This window comes from Schistocerca serialis, chromosome 2 (assembly GCF_023864345.2).
Source record: "Schistocerca serialis cubense isolate TAMUIC-IGC-003099 chromosome 2, iqSchSeri2.2, whole genome shotgun sequence".
Taxonomy (NCBI): Eukaryota; Metazoa; Arthropoda; class Insecta; order Orthoptera; family Acrididae; genus Schistocerca; species Schistocerca serialis.
In genome coordinates, this window is record NC_064639.1 from 171,224,313 (window position 1) to 171,250,148 (window position 25,836).

The window sequence follows — 25,836 nt, forward strand, 5'->3', positions numbered from 1 at the left end:
ATTGCCGAAAACACAAACCTATTTGTTTTAGCTTCCCCCTGCACTTGGTAATCTTCGTTGCTGTTAGATTTGAACCAATATTTTTCCACCGTGAGTAGGCTTCCAATCTAGATATCACTCAGATTAGTCATTTATTACTGTTTTGCAGGACGTTTTGTCACGTCAACCACTTACAGAATTGTTGTATTCCAATTGATTGATGGATGATTAAAGTCTACTTCAATGATGACAGTGTGATTGGGGAACATAAATATGAGGTTTACTGAGATTTCCTCTAAGGTTTTTGTTGGCATGTGGTATGAGTCTGGTAGTAGAAAGATCCAATTATAAGTTTATACCCACCATGAATACTGATTTTTCCCCAAACAATCTCGCATGCATCTTCAATTACCAACCCAGTGAAGTTATCACCAGTCCACAGGGTCAGATCGAGAACTTTTTCCACACAACCGAATTATCTTTCGGCGCCCCCCCCCCCCCCGCCCCCCTCCTTGTACTCTCTCACTGTCAGTTTTCGGAACTAACTGTGATACACGTTGTGAGCAAATCTGGCACTTGGATACGCCTGGTGCACCTCTCTCTCTCAGCTGGCGCCCCCAACCGGCTGCTAGTTGTTAGGATGTACAGAAATCTCACACTTGTCGCGTCTCTGGCGCCCCCCTGTTTGGTGTCCCAAGCAGCAGCTTTTGTCACCTGGGCCTTAAGCCTGCACTGACTATCTACTGCAAAAAATACACCCTCCATTTTCCATTAGCCTGTCCTTTGGATACACACTTCAATTGTCCCCAAGAGCCTCCCTGATATCTACTTTGGGTTTTAACTAGCTTTTTGTACCCAGTACTGTGGGAGTCGCAAGTCTAAGAACTAGCTTGTCACTGAACCTTTGCAGCAACTGGTTCAAGCCTTCCGCTCGACACAGGACCAGTGGGGGCATGAACAGTTCCACATACAATGCTACAGACTTCGTCGAAACTCCGCAAGTATTACTGGTCTTCACAACTTCCTCAGCCAGTCAGTAGAACGATCCAATTATTATCGCGGAACCCAGTCGGCAGTTGCTTGCACCGTGTTTCCTCAACGTCCACTGCACCAGCTTCTTCAACATGCTGAATGAGCCCTTGAGGCAGAGAGACAGAATGTACGTGGAGTTCATTCTCATTCCTTGGTATCTTTTACCTTAGGGAAATGATCACTAAACACCATCCTTTCGCTTTTGCTGCCTCTTGACACGGAACACTGCAGTTTCTCCAAAAGGTGAAGTCATCCCCGCTGGACTCAGTTTGTTTCAGTTTCAGTGGGAGGTACAGTCGAGACAATGTAAGATCCCTGACAGCCCGTTGTGCTGTTAGCTTTCACGGTTACAGGCAAAAACTGTAGCCGCCTATAGAGCTGTGACAACACCGAGACATTGCCAGAGAAATGTTTATATAATCGAGTTACGTCACTGGTTGGAGTAGGCCCGTAAATCAACCGCGCTCAGCCTACCGCAACTGTCAGGAATCAACGCCAACTCAACAATAGCACCTCAAATTTGTTGGGTTCAGGGTTGTATGTAATACCCTGAGTACTGCCTGCAGAAAAGGGCAATATGCACAGTAGACATTACTTCATGTACTTTTGGTATTCTGGTACATGTCTCTTGGTAGACTTCTAGAACACTGATCTGCAGCTGCTTCCAGTTGTGTGACGATAGTCACTGAGAATCCCACCTTCTCGTATACAGCAACAAAATCGTCCTGCGCCAAGGATAGCATTCACATGTGGTTGCATTGTCGCTGGCGCAATGTATTATACAAGTGTCAACAAATAACTTTAAATAAACTTGCTTGTTCTCTTTCAGTTTCCGTATCCGTTACGCTACGAGTGATACCAGTTCTCTTAAAGAAGTGAAGCGCTGAGCACCCAACAAAGAGATTTTTATCATACCACGAGCGGTAATAAAAACTACTGATACACTGAAACTTTGTGGAATTAACAAATGTACAGATCAGACTCTAAAACAGTGGATATGTAAGATTATCGCTGACAATATACAGTATTGTTGGAAGAGAAATCTTACATTTAACACGATACGCTAGTTAAAATATACGCTGCAGTAACTGTAACTCACAAAATCCGATATACAAAGAAAAATGCAACACACAACACGTGTAAAACTTCCTTAACTTGTAACTTCTGAACATTGTAAAAAAATATAAATTGAAATTTCGGATCAATGCTTTTTTTGGACGAGATTACTGCTCCGAAATTTAAAAAATAAAAGTAAATTTATGTGACACTGTGTTCGATTACACTCTATCATAATATACACAGATACGTTTTGAGAAAGTTGTGAAATTTGGGTACTACAGCGGACGGTGAATCACAACTAATTATCTAAATCTCTCTATCCGGTAGACGAATAATACACATGTCAAGAACATGGAGGAGGAGCAGACTGAGTAAAAACCAAAGATATACAAAAGATATGTCAGGATATCGAGTTCAGAGTTGTCTTTGTGTTGTGTGTGGTCGCCGCACAGTTAACACAAGACATTTAAATTGTACATGAAAATGCAGGATATTTGTTTTCAAGCGAATATATCTGTCGGACAAGTTTCTACTCAGACACAAAGGAAATACTAGAAGTCGGCTTGTATATATAAACATGTGTAAGTCAATGTGCGAAATGCATCAATTTTGCACTTAGCTCGTTTCGTCACAGCTTCTACTCCAGTATGGCAAAGATGAAAACTGTAGCTACAGTATATCCCAAGAAAAAGAACTAAAATTGGGAACCACAACAAAGTACGCCTTCGGGATGAGGTGCTAATAATGCAATATACCTAAAACACTTAGGTTTTCTTAATTTAAATATGCTCTTCCGAATTTCGACACATTTGCGTCCAAAAATTCAAGCAGTATATTTCATTTTCAGCTTTTACGAAAATTCAATTTGACAGCACCCTGCAGGCACAGGTCATAGAGTGAAATGCATGTTGCAAACACAACTGATTATCAGAACAATAATACTTCGATAATATGTTCTCTCTTCTAGGCACAGGAGCAAATAAGTTTCAGTAAGCTAAGAGTAAGAAATTGCTGAAAACAGTATTTCATAATAGTTTGGTTGTTTCAGGAAGCAAAGGAAGTCCTTTGTGACCCCGAGAAAAGAAGCAACTACGACAAGTGGCGCAACAGTGGCATTGCTATCAGCTACAAGCAATGGGTTGGAATGAAGGAACACGTTCATTCGGTAAGTACCTACAGCGAAGATAAGTTTGTAGCGTAGTTTACTATTACAATTTTTTCACTTTCGTGAACTATATAAATTCTTGGCTAACAATATTAAAAATGGTTGAAAACGTGTAATGTTATAATTACGCTAATCAAAGATCACAATTCAACTGTACCAGACACAGATCAGATGACGGCTGAACAAGCTCACAACAGATTAACTTTTAATCTCACAAGACTCATATTACGAAATTTCAAATGAGCAAATACGGCCTCATACACTATATGAAAATCTGTGTCTAAATTTCCATGGATCATGACTCGATAACAAGTTAATAAACACATAGGCAACTAATCAAGCAGCTCAGATCAGCATGTTTATTTCTTAAAGGTACTGTACCCCTCACTGTATGACCCTAAATATGTACTGCGGTTAGTTTATTTTGTATTTTATCACTCCTTCACTTACGAAATTCTCGTCTTGTGAATAGCACCTAAATAAAATATTTTTTGCCAGAAGTCAGTAGTAACAATAATATGGAAGTTACAACAACCCTTGCAATGTCCTCCTGAGGATACTGGGATCATTTACTGTTTACTGGTCTTCGTAGTTGACAATCATCTGGTGATAGTTACACTTAAGTAACGTTCGCTTATTGAATCGCTGCTCATCTGTTACTAAACGGCAAACCTAGTTCATAGTGCAGGATCTCAGTTGCAGGTTGTCTATCTGACGGCTTTCAGGGGCAACAAAAATTTCATTTTCAATATTAATATAATTTTTGAGCGAATTAAAAAATTTAAAATGCTGTCATAATCGACTTAAAAAGAGGTATAATCTCATGTAAATTTAACACAGCAAGACAAGTATTACTGTCAGAAATTGTTGACATGTTCTAAGGCAGCGTTAACTCATGGCGCGAAAATATGTACCTTCGGAATACGTGAGAAGTGATAGTATACGTTGTTGTGAAGCAACACATTGCAGCATCATTATTCATCAAAGCTAAGTGTTAATATTTAGTTTTCGAAAATATCAATACATTTGTGCAATCAGTAGATCGGTGGATCTTCAGTATTTCATAGAACTGTTAGTTGAATGTAATTTAATAGACAAGTCATTACGATTGTTCCCCATTCAGGAAGCAGAGATAAGGGGTGGATGATTCCTAGGATTAAAATACTTTCGCTAGGAAGACAGAGATCTAGGTAATTCAGAGGAAAGGCTATACTCAAGGTTTGGAACTCCATTGCCACCAGTACTGTAAAATCTTTCCGTCTGTTATCAATAAAATAGAAATGGTGTACTTTGCTCAAAAATGAAACTCTTAAGAGTAAATCAAAGAACATTTAGCCCATTAGTAAACAAGAAACAAACAAAAATGGTGATGCTAATGGACTTCATCCCTCAGGGAATAGCTCTGGTAGACGTGACACTTTGAAAACATTGGTCACCAAATGCAATTACTGCTTTTAACAGCGGCGGCAAACACTGCACGCAGAAATACACAACCAAATACAGATGCGTCACATTTATTTGCGCAGACACGGCATACACCACCAACTGACATTAGTCCCGAAAATACAGACACTAAGGAGATTACAAAATTCAACTGGTATGGCCGGCCGCTGTGACCGAGCGGTTCTATGCCGTTCAGTCCGGAACCGCGCTGCTGCTACGGTCGCAGGTTCGAATCCTACCTCGGGCATGGATGTGTGTGCTGTCATTAGGTTAGTTAGGTTTAAGTAGTTCTAAGTTCTAGGGGACTGATGACCTCAGATGTTAAGTCCCTTAGTGCTTAGAGCTATTTGAACCATCATCTGGCTGGAAATTAGCAGGTTGCGTGGGAATTAAATTATAATTCCACCTAATTACGGTATCAGAAAAGCTGTATGAATGATCATTCTAAAATCTGCTTGATGTCAGCATCCAGTTATTTGAGTGCTTAGCTGCTTCTCAACTCCTTTGCCGGTAGGCAGCGTGCCAGCAGAATTACTACAGATTGTAGGCCCTGCGCGTGCCTTAAACACCAAAATGCTAGCATTTATAATTGTCTTATCACTCAGATAGTCCTGCTTCTCCGCACTTGCTGCTACACGCTTTAATTACTCCATTTGGGGCTTAATAAATGGGTGGCCAGGAAATGGGTAGCTGACCATATAATAATATAGCCGAAAGTATAACGGTCATGAAATTTAATGTAGGGGCACGTGGTCCTTTTGATAGACAATACAAATGTGCAAGGGACTGGAAACTAAAGTCGTGTTCGACAGCTTGAATTCGGCAAGAGCACATGAATGACATGGATTTCTAGCCAGAGAGAGAGAGAGAGAGAGAGAGAGAGAGAGAGAGAGAGAGAGAACGGTTGTAACACGTTATTCAGCGCTCCCTGCTGTGCCAATCCGAACCAGGAGTTGCCACGTTTCGGGAAGTCATTCTGCGAATGTTTTGAAAGTTACAGAGCTCGTGTATGGTTTCATAAGTTACGCAGTTGCCGAGTTTCTTTTCGCAACTGTACTCAGAATACAATGTACGCACATACCAAAAAAAAAAATTATTGGTGTAAATGTTCTTACGTACTGTGTTCTGGAACTGTGCTGTTTTTTGTATAGTGATGTATTTGTTTATTTGTGTAGTAAAACTTGTTTCATCCAGGTTCTTCTAAACATATGACATTCCTGGCCTGTATCATACTTTGTAACATTTCCGAAACGCCAGGAGCATAATACCTTAAGCTTTTCTTTCCTTTTCTTTTCTTTCCTTTTCTTTACTTTATTTTGTGACTGAAATCTTAGTTTCTAGTTGGAAGATATGGTCGATTACGTCTTTTCTGTGTGATTCAGTTTTTTACGGTTGCAATAAGCATTACTCCAACAACTGATTTTGGTTCTTTATGGAAACTAAATGAAGCGTGGTTTCACCTTATAAAGGAATGGTCTGTAATTACCGGCGAACAAGAGTTATCTGTTTTAAATTATAGTTTCAAATTATAATGGCAGCCCTTTATATGCAAAGTATGACTTACAAAGTACTCCGTGAATCAGTTTGGTTATGATTTTATGTATACATAGTCAATTTTCAGAGTTTGAATCTACAATAAATAGCAACATATTTTAAATTATAACTTCCGATAATCGCGTCGATAAGGTATAATGGGCAATATATAAATTAATCTAACCCTGAAAACGAAAAGAAGGGTAGTCATGGGGCTAAAATGCGATATCGGACGCCCCCCCCCCCCCTCCCACCCGACCCTACCCTATGAAATCTTGATTGTGGTGAGACTGGCATGTATCAAAGCCTAATGTTTACGTTCACCCCTTATTTAGCCACACTTTTCCAAGTTTAATAATTCCTCTAAAACAATGTTCCATTTATTAACTGGCATCCTGCTTTCATCAGTTCCTACTAGTTCAAGGCTTCTATGGCTTTTAGCGATGCTGGATCTTTCCTCTGTTTAGCAGCAATGTCAGTTAACACAGTCATGATTGAGATTTCATCCACAGAGTTGTTTCGCTAGGAAGTATGCCTTGAAAGCTAGTTGGCAGTCCTGTTTGTGTCCGTTGTTGTATACCATTGTGACCTTGGTCTCTGGATGCCAAAAGGCCCGTCTCACCAGATGAACTGACGGATCCTTCTGGCTAGTCAGCCAGCACAGACAATAATGAACCGTCACAACGGTGAATGGTTTGTCAAGCAAATGCCGCTGGAGTTTTTAATGGCCCAAACAACTGCAAGGCACTCTTTTTCGCTTTTAGAGTAGTTCACCTCGGATTTGGAAGTACTGTGTAAACGTAAGCTGTAACCTTTTCAATGCCATCCTAAATTTCCGCTACAACTGCTCATATCCAAAAACTACTAGTATCAATGTGAAGTTCTGTCTAGACATTCTAGTCACACAGTGCTAAATGTAGAGATGATAACAGCGCCTTAAGGCCAAGATAAGATCTTTCTTGCACCTCGTTTCTGGAAAATTTAGCTTCTCCCTGCAGTAGGTCTTGCAATGGACATACCTTGCAGTAGAAGTCCTTTATGAATCGTCAGTAGTTCGAGCACAGTCCAAGACAACTTATCACATTACGAATGTGCTGAGGTATTGGAAAATATATGACTGCTCGTAAATGGTGTGAAAAACTTAAGGATGCCAGAATGTCTCACATGATGGGTCACTACTGAGTGACATAGCTGAATAACTTAGATCATACATAAAAAAACTCCTGCATTGTAGTACAGAAGGTAACTGACAGAAATACTCAGTGAGAACAGAATGACACATAATGAGGTTCGCAGGAGAGCTTCTGTAAAGTTTGGAAGGTAGGAGACGAGATACTGGCAGAAGTAAAGCTGTGAGCACCGGGCGTGAGTCGTGCTTCGGTAGCTCAGATGGTAGAGCACTTGCCCGCGAAAGGCAAAGGTCCCGAGTTCGAGTCTCGGTCGGGCACACAGTTTTAATCTGCCAGGAAGTTTCAGAATGACACATGTATACAGAGGCAATAATTGCACTGAAGTTACCACAGTTTATGATGGTCCACTGGACATTCCAGAGGGTAAGACACTGTTCTTAGAAGGGTGTCTGATCACCACAGATGGCATTGGATTCTCTGGTCCCTTGCTGGCCACAAGGTTGGTAACGAGTTCCTGTGGTAGGGCGTTCCAGTACTCCACCAGCGCACTTGATAACTGCTGGACGGTCGCTGGTACATGTGGACGTGCAGCAGTATATACCCACAACGTATCCCACATGTGCTCGATGGGCTGGAACGAGTAGGCCAGTCCATTCGCCAGATATCCTCGCATTCCAAAAGCCCCTCCAGGGGGTCCACAACTCTTTTGTGGATTCGTGCGTGGCGAGCATGCGGCCCCGAGCTAGTGCAGTTCTCCTTCCTTTCCGGGCTGCCATACCCTCCTCGTCCCAAATCCTTCCCTCCCCCCTCTACCCCCCCTTCACACTCCCTCTTCTTGGGAGTAATGTATCGAGCCTACGTCGGGAGATGGACGTTTGAAAACTCCAGGATCCTGTTTCCTTTTTTTTTCTCCATCCTCACACTTTCTTCCTCTATTGGTCTTTCTCTACATTCACTCTTCTCCTTGCTTTCATGCCCTTACTTCTATCTCTGCCTCATTCTCCTTGTCTTCTTTTCAGTGTCTTATTCTCCGCTTCGGCGTTCGAGATTCTTTCTTCTATCCCGCTCTCTCTTTCCTCCCTGAAGGCCGACCCACGTGTTCGCACGCGTAGCTGGTAATGGGGTAACGCTTAGTTCTCCGCCCTGGGTGGACAAGTAAGTCCGTACCCCCTGGTAAAGGCCAGGCCCAGGGAGTGGTGATTGCCTGAGCTGTTACCTTCCGAACGTGCCGATTGGTCCCTCCGTCCGTTTCTCGGGAGGTGTGAACAATCACCTAAGGTGGGAGTGCCCTCTGAGAGGGGGCCCCCACAAGGGAGGAGCGCGCCATCTGAGACGCTGGCAGTCATGGGGGATTCATCCGCAATATATTTCTCTTCTTCTTCTTCTTCTTCTTCTTCCATGTCTTCTGACCAAAAAAGAAAGCTAGATGAAACTCCTGTTTCGAAAATTCTACCACCAGCACCGAAGTTTCTTGTTGTCACAAGACCTGACGGTCACGATTTCTAAACAGTCAACCCTTTCGTCATTCAGAAGGGTGTAGATGCGATTGCAGGACCAGTGAAATCTTGTACTCGGTTGTGCAACGGTACCTTGCTGTTGGAGACAGAGAGCGCCTTCCAGGCCCAAAAATTACTTCGAGCCACTCTCTTACTCACATTTCCTGTACGGGTGGAGGCCCACCGCACCTTTAATTCGTCGCGTGGCGTGGTGTATACCAGGTCACTCGACGGGCTAACTGATGAGGGAGTAACGGCCGTCCATCGGGTCATGAAAAGGGTCGACAAGGACATCATACCGACCCGAACCATCTTCCTGACATTTGACAATGTGCAATTGCCTTCATGAATTAATGCGGGTTATGAGATCATTTCTGTTCGGCCGTATGTACCAAGCCCTACAAGGTGTTACCAATGTCAGCGGTTTAACCATACACGGCAGTCTTGTTAAAGTGCGGCTAAATGCGTTACCTGTGGCAGGGACGCCCATGAGGGTGACTGTCCACCTCCGTCCCCTCGTTGCATCAACTGTATGGGCGACCATGCTACCTCCTCTCCTCATGCTACCTGCCCTGTCTACAAAGATGAGAAAAGTATACAGGAAATTCGAGTGGAAGAGAAGGTGTCGACCTCGGCTGCTCCCAAGTTATTAAATAGCAGATAGCCCACTTTGCTACCGGCAGGAAAATACAGTACCGTTCTCGCCTCTCCTCGGCCTACCAGGGAGGTAGCTACACAGACATGCGATCTAACATTTAGCGATTGGGTCGTCAGATCGGCCAGTGCTAAGATCGCCCGATCAACGTCTCCTCTTCCTCCCACCAACCCTAAGGCTCAAACATCATCATCTGCTGCTGCTGCTAAGAAGAGGACCTCTAAATCAGATGCTCGGATCTTCAAAAAAGAACCGACACGCGAAGATTTCTTGCGTACACAAACCTCACAGCCATCAACTGTTCTTTCGACCAAACGTAATTCTTCAAAGAAGGCTCATAGAAAAAGAGTTCTCCATCTCCGCCGTGGCGCGTTTCTTCTCCTGCGCCACACAGCAGTTGCCGTCCCCGGCCACCTTCAGTTTCGCCAGGCCGCACCGCTGGTAGCCGATCATCTGGCCTTTCACCGGCGGAGGAAGCTGCCCCTCCTGACCAGCTCAGGAAGGTGGCAGACGCAACTGTTGAGTTGATGGACCATGACTCACCACCTATCGATTGCAGCAGCAGTGCTCCCTCGAAGCCAGGCCCTCAGCGGCCATCGAGGTGACCCTTTCTTGTTTCTTCTTTTTCTTTTCCTTTTCATAATGGCACTTCTTCAATGGAATATTCGCGGCATTCGGTCCAACCGAGAGGAACTAAAATTGCTCCTTCGAATGCACTGCCCGCTTGTCGTAGGTCTCCAAGAAACGAAGTTAAGCCCATGTGATCGTATCGACCAGGCACACTATACTTCCGTGCGTTTTGACCTACCCCCTGTGGCAGGTATTCCAGCTCAGAGGGGGTATGTTGCTGGTTCAGGATGATGTCTACTACGATCCAATCACATTGCACACGGATCTTCAGGCAGTTGCTGTCCGAATTACTCCCCCCAATTTCACATTTTCCATTTATACTGTTTACACTCCATCATCGTCTGTCTTTACTAGGGCAGACATGATACAACTGATTGCTCAGCTTCCTGCACCATTTTTGTTGATCGGACTTTAATGCCCACCATCCCCTTTGGGGCTCTCCAGCATCCTGCCCGAGAGGCTCCCTCTTGGCAGACCTTTTCAACCACCTCAATCTAGTCTGCTTAAATACCGGTGCACCTACCTTCCTTTCGGACGCAACGCATACCTATTCCCACTTGGACCTCTAATATCCACTATCCAACTTGCACGTCGGTTCTAGTGGTATGCTCTGTCTGACACATACTCGAGCGACCATTTCCCCTGCGTAATCCATCTCCTGCATCACACCCTTTCTCCGCATTCCACCAGCTGGAACATCTCCAAAGCTGACTGGGGGCTTTTCACCTCCCTGGCGACGTTCCATGATCAAAACTTCTCCAGCTGCGATAGTCAGGTCGCATACCTCACGGACGTTATTCTCATTGCTGCTGAATATTCCATCCCTCGTACTTCCTCTTCTCCACTTCGAGTCCCAGTCCCCTGGTGGACTACAGCATGCAGCGACGCTGTTCGTGCTCGGTGACGTGCTTTACGCACCTTCCAACGCCACCCTAAGATGGCGAACTGTATCAGTTACAAAAGACTTCATGCACAATGTCGTCGTGTTATCAACAAAAGCAAAAAGGCTTGCTGGGTGGCTTTCACCAGCTCATTCAACAGTTTTACTCCTCCTCCGGTTGTCTGGGGTGGCCTGCGCTGGCTATCTGGCACCAAGGTCCACTCCCCGATTTCTGGCCTGACAGTAGCGAATGAAGTCGTTGTGGATCCCTAGGATGTCTCAAATGCCTTCGGCCGCTTTTTCGCGGATGTTTCGAGCTCTGCCCATTACCACCGTGCCTTCCTCCCCCGAAAACAAGCAGAGGAGGCTCGGCCACCTTCTTTCCAGTCTTCGAATCGTGAAAGTTACAATGCCACCTTCACCGTGCAGGAACTCGAAAGTGCACTCGCCCGGTCCCGATCCTCTGCTCTGGGGCCCGATGTTATCCAAATTCAGATGCTGAAGAACCTTTCTCCTGCAGGTAAAGGCTTTCTTCTTCGCGCCTATAATCGCATCTGGACTGAAGGTCATGTTCCCACACGCTGGCGTGAAGCAATTGTTGTTCCCATACCCAAACCAGGAAAGGACAAACACCTTCCTTCCAGTTATCACCCCATCTCCCTTATCAGCTACGTCCGCAAGGTGATGGAGCGCATGGTAAATTCTCGATTGGTTTGGCTCCTTGAATCTCCACGCCTCCTTACCCATGTCCAATGTGGACATTCGTAGGTGCCACTCTGCTGTTGACCACCTAGTTACCTTGTCGACCTTCATTATGAACAACTTTTTGCGTAAGCGCCAGACGGTGGCTGTGTTCTTCGATTTGGAGAAGGCTTATGACACTTGTTGGAGCGCGGGCATTCTCCGCACCATGCACACTTGGGGCCTTCGCGGTCGCCTCCCTCTTTTTATTAATGCATTTTTAATGGATCGAATGTTCAGGGTACGTGTGGGTTCTGTTTTGTCAGATGCATTTCGTCAGGAGAATGGGGTGCCCCAGGGCTCCGTTTTGAGCGTGGCCCTTTTTGCCTTAGCTATCAATCCAATAATGGATTGCCTTCCAGCTGACGATTCAGGCTCCGTTTTCGTGGACGATTTTACGATCTACTGTAGCGCTCAGAGAACATGTCTCCTGGAGCGCTGTCTTCAGTGTTGTCTAGACCGTCTATATTCATGGAGTGTCGCTAACGGTTTCCTTTTTTCTGGTGAGAAAACGGTCTGTATGAACTTCTGGCGTTACAAACAGTTTCTTCCACCATCCTTCCATCTCGGTCCCGTTCCTCTCCCATTCGTGGAGATTTTTAGGTCTTACATTTGACAGGAAACTTTGCTGGTCTCCGCATGTGTCTTACTTGGTTGCTCGTTGTACCCATTCCCTAAATGTCCTCAGTGTTCTCAGCGGCACGTCATGGGGAGCAGATAGAATGGTCCTGCTTCGCTTATATCGGTCCATTGTCCGATCAAAGCTGGATTATGGGAGCTTTGTCTACTCCTCTGTCCGGCCATCCATCTTACGCCGTCTAAACTCTATCCACCATCGGGGGTTACGTCTGGCGACTGGAGCATTCTACACCAGCCCTGTTGAGAGTCTGTAGGCCGAATCTGCCGCATTACCCCTAAACTACCGCAGCGATATGTTGCTTTGTCGGTACGCCTGCCGACTGAGGACAATGCCCGACCACGCGTCATATTTCTCCTTCTTTGACGACTCTCTCGACCGCTAATACGGGCTGTATGTCTCTACCCTGTTACCTCCTGGAGTTCGCTTTCGTCACCTGCTTCAGCAACTTAATTTTACCCTCCCTAGGACTTTTCGAGTGCGTGAGAGCCCGACGCCACCTTGGCTCCAGGCTCAGGTTCGCGTTCACCTTGAACTCAGCTCGCTCACAAAGGAGAGGACCGCGGATTCTATATACCGCTTGAGGTTTGTCGAACTTCGTTCGAGGCTCGCTAATAATGTCTTTATTTACACAGACGGCTCCAAGACTACTGCTGGCGTCGGATGTGCCTTTGTCGCTGGGGATGATACCTTTCAATACCGGCTCCTTGACCACTGTTCAAGCTTTACAGCTGAGATTTTTGCTCTCTAACAGGCTGTTCAGTATATCCGCCACCATCGTCATTCTCCCTATACCATCTGCTCTGATACTTTCAGCGCCATTTAGAGTGTCCATGACCCATATTCGGACCACCCTCTCGTGCAACGAATTCAATGGTACCTTCAGTCGCTAGCTGATACTGGTGCTCATGTCCTTTTTTTGTGGATTCCTGGCCACGTTGATGTGCCTGGGAACGAAGCTGCTGATCCTGCGGTCAAGGCTGCTGTCCTCCTGCCTCGGACAGCTTCCTTTCGTGTCCCATCAACTGATGTTAGTGGGGTTCTTTGTCGGCGCGTTTCATCACTGTGGCATGAGACTTGGTCCTCTCTCAATGAAAATAAGCTTAGGGCCATCAAACTGATCCCGACAGCTTGGACGACCTCCTCACGCCCTTCCCGGCGAGAGGTCACTTTGGCCAGGTTGCGGATTGGGCATTGCCGATTTAGCACCGCTACCTGTTGTCTGGTGACCCCGCCCTGTAGTGCCCCTGTGGTCATTCATTGACGGTGCGCCATGTTTTATTGTCCTGTCCCCGTTTTTTCGCTTTCTTGTTGTCCTGTGTCTGCCGTCTACCTTACAGGAACTTTTAGCTGATGACGCTCGAGCAGCTGCTCGTGTCCTTAGTTTTATTACATTGATGGACTTAACCAAAATAAAAGAGTTAGATCTCTTTGGTCATCTGCGTCTTTGTAAGTACTTTATGGTGTTGCCCCCTTGCGTTTTTTCTACGCTATTAGTGCACTAACGTTTGTGACTGGCCGCTAATGACCTTAGTAGTTGAGCGCCCTAAACAAAAAAAAGCATTCCAAGAGCTGCTCCACCTGCACTGTTCCCTGTCACGCACTCTCATCCACAAATATGAAGTCAAGACCGAATGCACCGCTATAAAGATGCGAATTGGGTAGCTGTATAGTGTCACAACATCAACGGTGATTATTTGTTCAGACATTTGGAGGTCAGTACGCCAATGCAACATTATGCCAGCCCACACCATAATACCTGGAGCACTAAAATAAAGTTCAACATTGTTCATGGGTGTATGGTGTGTTCCCACATCGTGCCTTATGAAGGTAGTTGTAGTCTTGCTGATCATGATGGTTTTGGTAGTCCAGGTGCTACGGTGTGGATAGGCATAATGTTGCATGGGCATACTGGCCTCCAAATCTTTTTAACGGGGCACACTCGCCAGTCGATTTTATTGTTGTTCATCTTTCCAGGGGTGCATTCGCCCCTGGCTTCACATTTATGGATGACAATGCGTGACTGCGAACAGTGAAAGTAGGGCAGCTCTTGGAATGAGAGGATTTCTGGAGAATAGACTGGCCTATCCACTCCACATTCCCACTGGGTGGGTCATGTTGGGGAGACACATTGCAGCACGTCCACGTGCAACAATGACCGTCCAGCAGTTGTCAAGGGCGCTAGTGGACGAATGGATTGCCCCTCCACGAGAAATTATCAATCAGTCTTGTGGTCAGCATTGTAAAAAACTGCAGAGAATTCATTGCCTTCTGTGGTGATCACACACCCTAATAAGAATAGTGTCCCAGAGTCTGCAATGTCCAGGGGACCAGCATGAACTACAGTGACTTCAGTGTAGTTATTGCCTTTGAATAAAAGCGTCACTCTGTTGGTCTGAATGCGTATTTCTTTCAATTACCTTCTGTACTACAATGTGGCAGTTTTTTCTGTGTGGTCCAAGTTTGAGAGAGCTATGTTACTTGGCAGTGATATCACCCAAAAGCCACTGTCATCCTTAAGTTTTGAACACCAGTGTATTTTCTCTGGATCAGGATGGACACCAACGTAATTCACTAGGTGCCCCCAAAACTTTCTTGGGCAAAGAACAGCCACTGCTTCGGATTAAGGAAGAGACTTTCAATGTGAACGCACTACAGCACGGTTGTCAGGTGGCTTAGATGGTCTTCAAATGTCTTAAACAAAAATGTCATTCAGATAGTGACAAGTCGTCCACTTAAGTTGTCGAAGCGGGTTGTCAGTCACGCATTCGAAGTTGGCTGGAGCATTACATAGTAAACGGCATAACTTTGAACTCAGATGTCAGGGGTATTAAAGGTAGTCTTCTCCTGGTCAGCCTCGTCAACCTCGATTTACCAATAGCCTGTCTGCATGACCATAGTTGAGAAGTACTTCACTCCTTCCAAGCGGTCTAGTGTCATCAGTGCTCAACGATGGAAAGACATCTTTCTTCATGATTTTGTTCAGCCATTGATAGTCAACACAGAAACGCCATCTACCACACTCCTTCAGAAAGACAACAGCATAGGACCAAGGATTCTCTGAATGATCAGTGATGTCATTTTGTAGCATCTTCTCCACTTCCTCCCTGGTTATCGATCGTTCAGCTGACGACACTTCATATGAGCGCTGCTGATTGGTGTACGATTCCCGGTGTTGATACGGTGTTTTACCACAGGCCACTTGGTTTCTCTTACTCCACTCCAGATGTGAAAACATCGGAAAACTGTAGCAGAATGACTTGCTCGCTGACATTGTTCCTCTGTCAGGCCAGATCTTACTGACAGAAGCAGCTTTCTCCATCGTCTTGGGCACTATGGGACTTAACTTCTGAGGTCATCAGTCCCCTGGAACTTAAACTACTTAAACCTAACTAACCTAAGGACATCACACACATCCATGCCCGAGGCAAGATTCGAACCTGCGACCGTAGCGGTCGCGCGGCTCCCGACTGTAGCGACTAGAACCGCTCGGCCACTCTGGTCGGCCACTGTCTTGTCTGTAACAGTACTGGAACACTGGCGTGAGACTAATCTGCCCGTCCTGGACTGGTTCCACTGACCCGATGTACGTAACTGTAGAGATCAACTGTGATTGCTTGTGGAAAAAAAATCTTCACAATTGTACTTAGCATCTCAATTGATGACGACGATGATAACAACAGCAAATAAGCTATCTTTTGTATGTGTTCTTGTTGTAATAGCTTCGTCAACCAGGATCTCTGATCATCCATAGACTTCTTGGGATGCCTGCAAGAAGTCTCATTTGAGAATAACATCATGACTATGTTGTTGTTGTTGTCGTCTTCTGTCCAGAGTCCTTGGATGCAGCTGTCTATGCTACTCTATCCTAGTCAAGCTTCTTCATCGCCAAGTAACTACTGCAACCTACATCATTCTGAATCTGCTTAGTGTATTCATGTCTTGGTCACACTCTGCGATGTCATCCATGATACAGCAATGAGCTTCAGCCCATTGGTAAACTATAATCGTCTGCAGTTGGCTGGTATGAGTGGTTGACTTCTTGTGGCTTAACAGTCACTGAACATTCGTCTTCTTTTCTGTACAAGGGTATCCACAGTGAAAATCGACTGACATATTGTCCTCCAGCCCCCAAATACTTGTTCTTCTAGGGGGCGCTCTACTTGGTAGAGGATTTGGTTGTAGTTTCTTTGGTTGGTTGCTGGGTGTGTGTGACAGCTGCTGTGTAAGTCCGAGATGGCAGTCACTTCTCCATGGCACGTTCGTGCGGTGGTGGAGATTGGAGCCCACGATTGATACATACGCAGTCCATCAGTTCTAGGTGCCATAAAATACTGTATCTCTTCTCTTACAACATGGCATATGAGAGAAAGCGAGATCATGGTGGTCTTACTAAGTTGCCAAAGGGACCACATTCGGTAGACGTTTATAACTCTTCGTCAGACTTTTCTGACTTTTTCTTGTTGCATTTCCTTGTACCGCTTGATGATTCTTCTGCTGTTGTGACATCGCTAACAATACGTGTTCGGTACATGCCTTCTGCGACTCGCTTCATCCAATGTGATATTTTATTGGCTTCTATCATATTCAAATTCACAATGTTGCAAAAGTCCAAAACATTCTGTACATAAAATTGTCATTCGCCACGACATTGGGTCACAATCAACTGCTAATAGAGCTTGCTGTTGGTTGTGATCAAATGTTTTCTTCAGTTCGGCCTGGAATTTGTCTCCTATAGAGCTACTCTTCGTTGTTCTTGAACCTTGCTGGGCTGTGCCATTCAAGTGAAAGTACACATTTGCCAAACTCATCATGTTATCCTACCAGTCGCATTTGGTGATTAGGTCAAATCCTTTTAACCATTTCATCATATCCTGACTAGCGTCTCCAGAAAACACTGATGGATGCCTCATGTGCAAGTGACTTACTGCTGGCTTCAGATCTATGGTTGTCTCAAATAAACGGACCTACGGGACCACGTACTGCTTGTATTTTAGTTCCTGTCCACGTAGGCGATGGCGTTTACGTGGCATAATTGGAAACACAGTGATGCAGATGTTTTGAAACACCAGGCGTCTCTACCAAACAATGTTACGTCGTAACAAGAGTAAAGTCAAAATCTGAAAGTGGTGTCTCCGGTGAAATACAATACTCAACAGTGAAAGCACGTTCATTATGAGCTTCGACGTACAGCAAGAACACGATTGATCGTCTGGACAGAATGTGCAGATATTGATACAAATATATTGCGTATTGCTGGCATTCAAACAAACATCATATATTCCAGAATATACAAAAACAAAATATTTCAAGGACCTTCCAGAAATTATAATTACTAAACAGCAAATAACTCCTGGCGGTCGGGTGTGAATTGTCAACATGTAGCATACCAGGCAGTGACGCTAACCACTACATTACACGATACTACACTGCATACACCACAGCTCATGGCAATATAACATTAAAATAAAGAGAAAAAAGGGTGTCATTGACACAACAATTAAGCCTCCTTTGTAATCAGTCTGTGCAGAATTCTTATTTTCTGGCAGATTTAAATACGCTGTAATAACACCCATCTTCTAATTTGGAGATAAACAAAATACCGGTATTTATAAACCTGTATTATTGCTTCCAAAAGTGTTTGAGAAAGCAGCCTATGATGATACACTGACTTATCCACCAAACAGAACTGCCCGTCAATTTGCCTTCCATAAAGGATTCTCTACATAGAAAGCAATAAGAGCTCACAGCTGGAGTTGTACCAAAGCTAAACAAAAAGGTTACCCTGTACATATGTTTTCGTCTTCTTCTTTTTCCGTCGGCCATTCGGCTTTCCCTCAACCTGTTGCAGCTACACCTGGTCCTTCCATCGTTTTGCAGGTCTTCAAATACATCTTTTACCTTGTGGAATATAGCGCCAAAAATGTAGTGGTAACCTTGATTTGTCCATTCGTAGCAGGTGCGATATCCATTTTTGTCAGTATTCGTCAACCTTACTGTTTATATCGAAAACATTTAATTCCTTCCTGACAACTGTGTTTCTTTTGTAGCCTAGCTTGGCGTATTCTGCTATGTACCTGAGGAATTTCATTTCATTGGCTTGTAATCTTATTTTATATTTCTTTTTCATTACCCAAGATTCACTTCCATACAGTAATGATGGTACTGACATACCTTTATAAAATTTTTAAGTATGATTCTGTTCTTGCTTTACGTTGGAAAGCTCTTCTGATAGTGCCATTTAAGTAGTTAAATTTCACAATTTTGTCTTTTTGATCTAGGTCTCCCCTGTACAACAGCAAGGTTCGTAGAAATTTGAATCTATCTACTTGCTCTATAATCTTGTTGTCTTTAGTTATTTTTTTCTTACTGGATTTTTTCCACAGAAAGCCATGGCTTTTGTTTTTCGGATTGATATTGACATATTATATATCTGGCATGTTTTAGTTCGTAGGCAGCTCTCTGCAGACCATCTTCATTATTCGAAATTAACACTTGGTCATCTGCGAATAGCAGTCATAATGTAATCTTTTTGGTACAAATTATATGTATAGTTCTTCAGTTTCATTCTCCATCGCCGTATAATGTCGTCAATGTATATGTTAAAAAGCAGTGGAGAGGCTGCAACCTTGTCGAACTCCTAAATTAATAACCTTTGTTGTTTCTTCATTATCCCCAGTTATTTGGATTCTTGTATTAGCATAGATCTTTCGAACTACCTGTACAATGTGTCACCACAGCCTGGTGGAAGTCTTTCAATGGGGCACCACTTTGGCTCAAGTATGTGCACGTCACCTATGTTTCTCGAAAGAACGAGCATGGGCTAACCTTGCTTAACTTCAGTGACGAGGCGGGAGTGGTTTTATCAGATATTAACAGGGAGTTGGCTGCTTCTTGATGAGATCTATAGAGCAAATGAATAAAAATCAGTTTCAGCTTATTTTCACAATCACAGTTGAATCACCAATTCAGTAAAATAGCTATGCAATATAAAATGAAAATCCTCTCTAAAAATGAGTATGGTAATATCAAAAACACCTGTAAGAGGTAAATTAGAAGTGGATGGTGTGTCAATTGGACAAGTAATGACTTTTAATTGTTTAGGGACTCTTATCACCAGCTATAAAGTCATAACCATGGACGTGAAAAACAAGGTGACAATGGCAGTAACGATAGGCAGATAACAGCAAAATACTATATCGTGAAATAAATTTGACAACTATGGGGAAAATAAAAAATGGGGAAGATAAAAAAAAGTTAAAGGAAATGGAGGTGAAGATACTAAGACAGATCCAAGGAGTAACATTGTGGGACAAGAGAAAAAATGTATGTATAAAGCATCTGTGTGGGATAAAAGATATATGTAAATACAGCGAGATAGGAGAACGAAATTGGAAGGATCACAAATGGTGGACCCCCACAAGACTAGTTAAAATTTGTAAACATGGAACGACCACGAGGAAAAGACTGTCAGATTATCACCCAAGAGATGGGACAATAGTTGCTCCAGTACATCCACAGAATGAGGCCAACAAGCAGGGCAATCAATAAATTAATTTATAATTATATAACCTCATATTTCTTAATAATTATACAATAAAAATAACGATACAAACTACCATTTGTTGTTTTCTATCTCTTTGATTTTAAGGTAAAGCTCTTAAACTTTCTAAGATTTACCGTTTTCTTAGCGACTTACCTAGCTTCTTCTCTTCTTGTTCTCCTGTTCTCCTTTTCTCCTCCTCCTCCTCCTCCTCCTCCTCCTCCTCCTCCTCCTCCAATCTCCCTAAAGCAATTCTGCAGTACCACTAACTCATAATTTCCTTACCTTCAAAGTATGTTTGCTGATTCTTAAAAGTTTCACTTTATTTTGAAATTTTTTTTCATAGATCCTAATTTCATACTATTGAATATTTTTCAGTCAATGCACTGGACCACCCTGAAGACGAAAGATAGGATGCTGCCTGAAACTGCAGGTGAAGGTGGCAGCACAAGTGGCTCAGGGAGTGCTCCTCAGGCACACCGCCGGGCTTCAGAGGGAGGTGCAAATATACACTGGGGTGCTCGTGGCACTGTCAACTGGAAATCTGATGCTTCTAGTGAAGTTGTCAGCAAGTTCCGCAACTATGAAATTTAGACTGCTTTGCTATTGTAACTAATTTCCTGTTTGTGTCACAACCTGTAGAGAACTACATTCCATGGGTGTGATACCGTCTCTGTGTTGTACCGTACTTTAGACAATCTGCATGCTGTCTGTAATATTTCTGATATTTTCATACAGCAAGAAGTATTTCTATTGTCTTCCTTGTAACTCTACGATCTTACACATTGCAATTTTTGTTTCATATAATATATTTTATATATTTATATAGCCACCAACTATACACTTTTATTTTTCAGTGGCATCCAAATAAAAGTATTTTTAAATCTGCCACAAATGTAGAAAGCAAACTATCACCTTTTGCATTCCACTGACAGGTGTCTGAAGGCTAAAACATGACAAGTTACGATAATCAGTATTTTTATTTTTGTGATAAAGCATTATAATCAACAAAACATGAATTTAAGTATTTTGGAAACATGCTCAAGCATTTTTCACTATGAATAATGGAATTCCTATATTTTAAACTGAAGACTATTTTAAGTGAAGTGCAAGAGACGGGTCCTACTTAGAAATTTCCTGTGATAAACTTCCTTCTTACTGAATGTGGCTCCTTACCTGTAAATTTAATGTTACAATTAATGTTTGTTGTTAGGTGATATTAGTACCCAAATCTGAAGATAAACTAATTGTGTCATTCTATAATAAGTATTTGATGTGTGCATGATATGTTGGACATGTTTCAGAGTAGTACGATAACAGGGTTCTGTTGATGAATGGTTATTAGGTAACTGAAAAAGGATTATAATCTATTATAAATGGTTTCAAAATTTATAACAAATTTGCAAGCTGGCATTGCAAATTTAAATTAGTGAAAGTCACACTGTAAAGTAGTCATTGTTGTTTATATTACTTATTAGTATAATCTGTACCTGTGTTTTGGAGCTAAATGTGTTGCTACTTTGATATCCTGGGAAATCAACTCCACTTAAAGACACCATTAATTCTCAATGTGTGTATTTATCATGTACCTTCCATAAGTGTGTTTCCTGTATGTTTCAACAATAAATGTCTAACAAACTATAGTTTGCATTCTGACAAACAGTTAATAGTGTACAAGGTGACATATTCATGAAATATTTCATGTATGGTGAGTTACATGTAATTTTATGCTCAGATTTCAGTGCAGCATTTATCTATAGGCCCTATGTATGTTGGAAAATCGACACTTGGGTTCAAAATGTAGTGTGTGTGGGGTAGGGGGGGAAGGGGGACGGGCGGGCGATCTCCTTAAAGGCACAGTTTTCATTACTTATTGTGTGTCTGTCAATGACTCATTACTTCCACCATTTTGATGAGTTGTCTTCTTTAAACCCAAATAATTCACATTCTGCCAGAGCTTTCATTAACATAACTGTACACAAGATGCTTAGCTTGAGTATATAATTAAGAATTAAATGTCAGTTTTTGAACAGATATCTTCCTAGCAATAACATAAAGATAGCTGTCCACTGCTCACAGAACATCGCTCAGTTTTTTAATATTTTCAACTATGCTGCTATGAGGGTCAGTCATCAGCTTTATCACCTCATAAAGTTACAATATATCACCTAAAATAATAAATTTTTGAAAATATAACTGAATATATAAAAAATCTTCTCACCAAAGGGCGGCAGGAGACAGCACATAGAATAATTATGGAAATGTGCCAGCTTCCGGAGCAGAAGAGGAAGATGGATAAAGGAAAAGGTTATTACGTAAACTGAAGGTGCAGGAGAGAAAGGAAAGGAACAGAAGAAACTGATATCAGCTGCATCTGGGCTTTATATGAAATCGGCGGCGACGACTGAAAATATGTACCACAACGAGACTCGATTCTGGGATCTCCTGCTTCCTAATCAGTTGCGTTAACCATTGCGTCATCCACACACTGTTTACCACAAATGCAAGGGCTATGAAAGTCCGAAAGAACAGGTATTACACTTTCATATAATTCATATATACACATTAAAAACGTTTTGCATCACCTCGGTTACGAGAGTTCCGGAACCTGTACAGAAAATTGGAATAGAGATAAACATTAACTTCACTCCCGACCTTTTTATTGCTCATGAAAACCACACACTGCATGTTGTAAAACCATACAGCGAGACCTTCAGAGGTGCTGGTCCAGAATTCTGCCTCTAATACCCAGTAGCACGTCCTCTTGCATTGATGCATGCCTGTATTCTCATGGTGTACAGCCATAAGTTCATCAAGGCAGTATTGGTCCAGATTGTCGAATTCCTCAACGGCGATTCAGCGTAGATCCCTCAGAGTGGTTCGTGGGTCACGTAGTCCACAAACAGCCCTTTTCAATCCATCCCAGGCATGTACGATAGGGTTCATGTCTGTAGAACATGCTGGTCACAATAGTCGAACGATGTCGTTACCTTGAAGGAAGTCATTCACATGATGTGCACGATGGGGGGCGCGAATTGTCGCCCATAAAGACGAATGCATCGCCAATATCCTGCTGATATGGTTGCACTATCGGTCGGAGGATGGCATTCACGTATCGTACAACGATTACGACGTCTTCCTTGACCACCAGCGGCGTACGTCGGCCCCACAAAATACCACCCCAAAAGAGCAGGGAACCTCCACCTTGCTGCACTCGCTGTACAGTGTGTCTAAGGTGTTCAGCCTGACCAGGTTGCCTCCAAACACGTCTCCGACGACTGTCTGGTTAAAGGCATATGCGACACTCATTGGTAAAGAGAACGTGATGCCTATTCTGAGCGGTCCATTCGGCATGTTCTTGGGCCCATCTGTACCGCGCTGCATGGTGTCGTGGTTGCAAAGATATACCTCGCCATGAACATCGGGAGTGAAGTTGCGCATCATGCAGCCTATTGCTCACAGTTTGAGCCGTAACAAGACGTCCTGTGGCTGCACGAAAAGCATTATTCAACATGGTGGCGTTGCTGTCAAGGTTCCTCCGAGCCTTAATCCGCAGGTAGCGGTCATCCACTGCAGTAGTGGTCCTGTCTCTCTGTATCTCTTCCATGTCTGAACAACATCGCTTTGGTTCACTACGAGACGCCTGGACACTTCCCTCGTTAAGAGCCCTTCCTGGAACAAAGTAACAATGCGGATGCGATCGAATCGCGATATTGACCATTTAGGCATGGTTGAACTACAAACAACACGAGCCGTGTTCCTCCTTGGTGAGGAATGACTGGAACTGATCGGCTGTTGGAACCCCTCCGTCTAATAGGCGCTGCTCATGCATGGCTGCTTACATTTTTGGGCGGGTTTAGTGACATCTCTGAACAGTCAAAGGGACTGTGTCTGCGGTACAATCTTCACAGTCAACGTCTATCTTCGGGAGTTCTCGGAACCGGTGCGATGCAAAAAAAATTTTTAATGTGTGTATTATGAATGAAGGAACAGGACTGGCGAGATTTAGGAAATGGGGAGAGTTATGGGAAAGTCGCCTAGAACCTCAGGTAAGGGAAACTTACTGGACAGGATGAGAAGGAAAGACTGATTTTTGGGGACTGCACCACACGAGATTTGAAGCTTAAGTGCTTGAATTTGGACGACAGGGTAATACGCAAGACCTTTAAGCTCTCTAGTTTTCAAATCTCGTCCGGTGCAGTCCCCAAAAATAAGTCTTTCCTTTTAGTCCCATCGGTAAGTTTCCCATGACTTGATGTTCCGACGACTTTTCCGTAACATTCCCCATTTTCTAACCCTCGTCAGTCCTTTCCCTCCTTCCCTCATCCTTCCCCTCCACTCTCTCTGCCACAAGTAGTCACTGGCTCCTAAAGCTTGTGCATTTCCATGGCTTTTTTGTGTGTTTTCTCCTGCAGCCGCTTGGTGAGTTGATTTTTCCTGTGTCCAATTATACTGAAGTTACAATAAGGTTCATTCGCAAGTACTAGTCTGAAGCCCGGGTTAAAATTAAAACCGCTGTATGGCAGTACCTTAGCATGCTGTTAATGAGCTAAAATAAATTGTTCAGCCTACTGATAAAGTCGAGTACTGTGCGGTGTCTAAAGGGGAACAATACTGCAAAAATTCCACCCGAGTTTGTGGAAGTGTATGGCAACACATCATCATACATCGCAGTTTCTCACGTAGTGCAGACGCTTCCAGAGTGATCAAACAGGTCTGAATGATGAATAATGAAGTATCAGATCATCTCTCCGTGAAGAACCAGGAACCGCCAGAGAAGTGAAGGCTCTGGTGCTGGAAGAGCACCAGATCACATTCGAGGCGGCAGTAAAAAAAACCGAAAATCGGTAATGGAATAGTTTCCAAAATGTTGCATGAGTTGTTGAGCATGACAAAAGTTGCTGCCCACCGGGTTCCACGACAACCTACACTCATTTAAAAAGCATAAAGAGTGTAGTGTGAATGTTGCAGCGGCGTCAGACTAATCCATAACCACCTAATCACTACGGCCGAGATCTCTGTGTATCATGACTCCTCACAAGGACGTAGGCAAAGGGTTGTCCGCATCAACTCATCCCATTCACGTAATTGAAATTGCACACGATCTAGTTGCCGAGTAGTGAAATTGAAAAATATTTTGATTTTCAATCATGCGACAAAAGAGAGCTACACTATCGATAGTCAGCAATGCCAACAATAGATTTAAACCCTTTATACATCCATAACACTTTCAGCTATCTCCCATCCCTATATTAGCCAAGACCAATTGTTGGCCTCGCTTGAGCTCAGTTGTTAGTCAGTTCAGTTTTACTTGCAGCTGAATTTAATCCAAGTGCTACCGTGTGTTACTTTTGTGCTGTGTTTTGTTGCGATAGTTTCTAATTATGTGTGAGTTTGTAACAAGAAAGAAGAGGAAAATCGATTTTCATTCGTCCGATAGCATTACGGTAAGTAAAAATGTGTATGCACTACTGTAATAACATATTTACCTATCTATAGTAGTTAAATATCAGCACTGGAGTTATTTGGAGGCTGGTAGAACTCTGAGGTTGCAATATTTCAGTATTTTCTAGGCTACGGAGCGGAAAATGTCATTAGAAACATTATATTAAAATTACATTGGGTTTGCTTGTGTCACCCAAAAATTACGTTTCTCAACAAAAATATCACCCAAACGGCGATGATTGCATGTATTCAGAAAATTTGGACAATATCCTATTAGTATCCGAAAAGGCAAAGTATCGCTCCATCTGGTCACCTGATGAGTATTCACTTATGAAAACCATTTCCGATACGGAACGATGGAGAGGGGTTTGTGGAGAGCGGAAATGGTATGTGATGACAGAACGTTCTTTAGTTCGTTCGTTTCTAAAAGAGGGCTGCGTGAATTGGTCAGAGTCGACTGCATCACGC

At 43.4% G+C, this 25,836-nt stretch overlaps 1 protein-coding gene across 1 annotated transcript in view; it reads left to right on the plus strand.

The window, feature by feature from the left end:
• LOC126455480 (J domain-containing protein) overlaps positions 1-21,566 on the plus strand; it is a 97,248-nt gene extending 75,682 nt beyond the window's left edge. Inside the window, exons 3-4 of the mRNA XM_050091232.1 lie at positions 3,119-3,235; positions 20,302-21,566. Of these exons, the coding sequence (XP_049947189.1) occupies positions 3,119-3,235; positions 20,302-20,517 (333 nt within the window). The 3' untranslated portion in view covers positions 20,518-21,566. The remainder of the gene's footprint in view (positions 1-3,118; positions 3,236-20,301) is intronic.
• Positions 21,567-25,836: the final 4,270 nt, after the last annotated feature.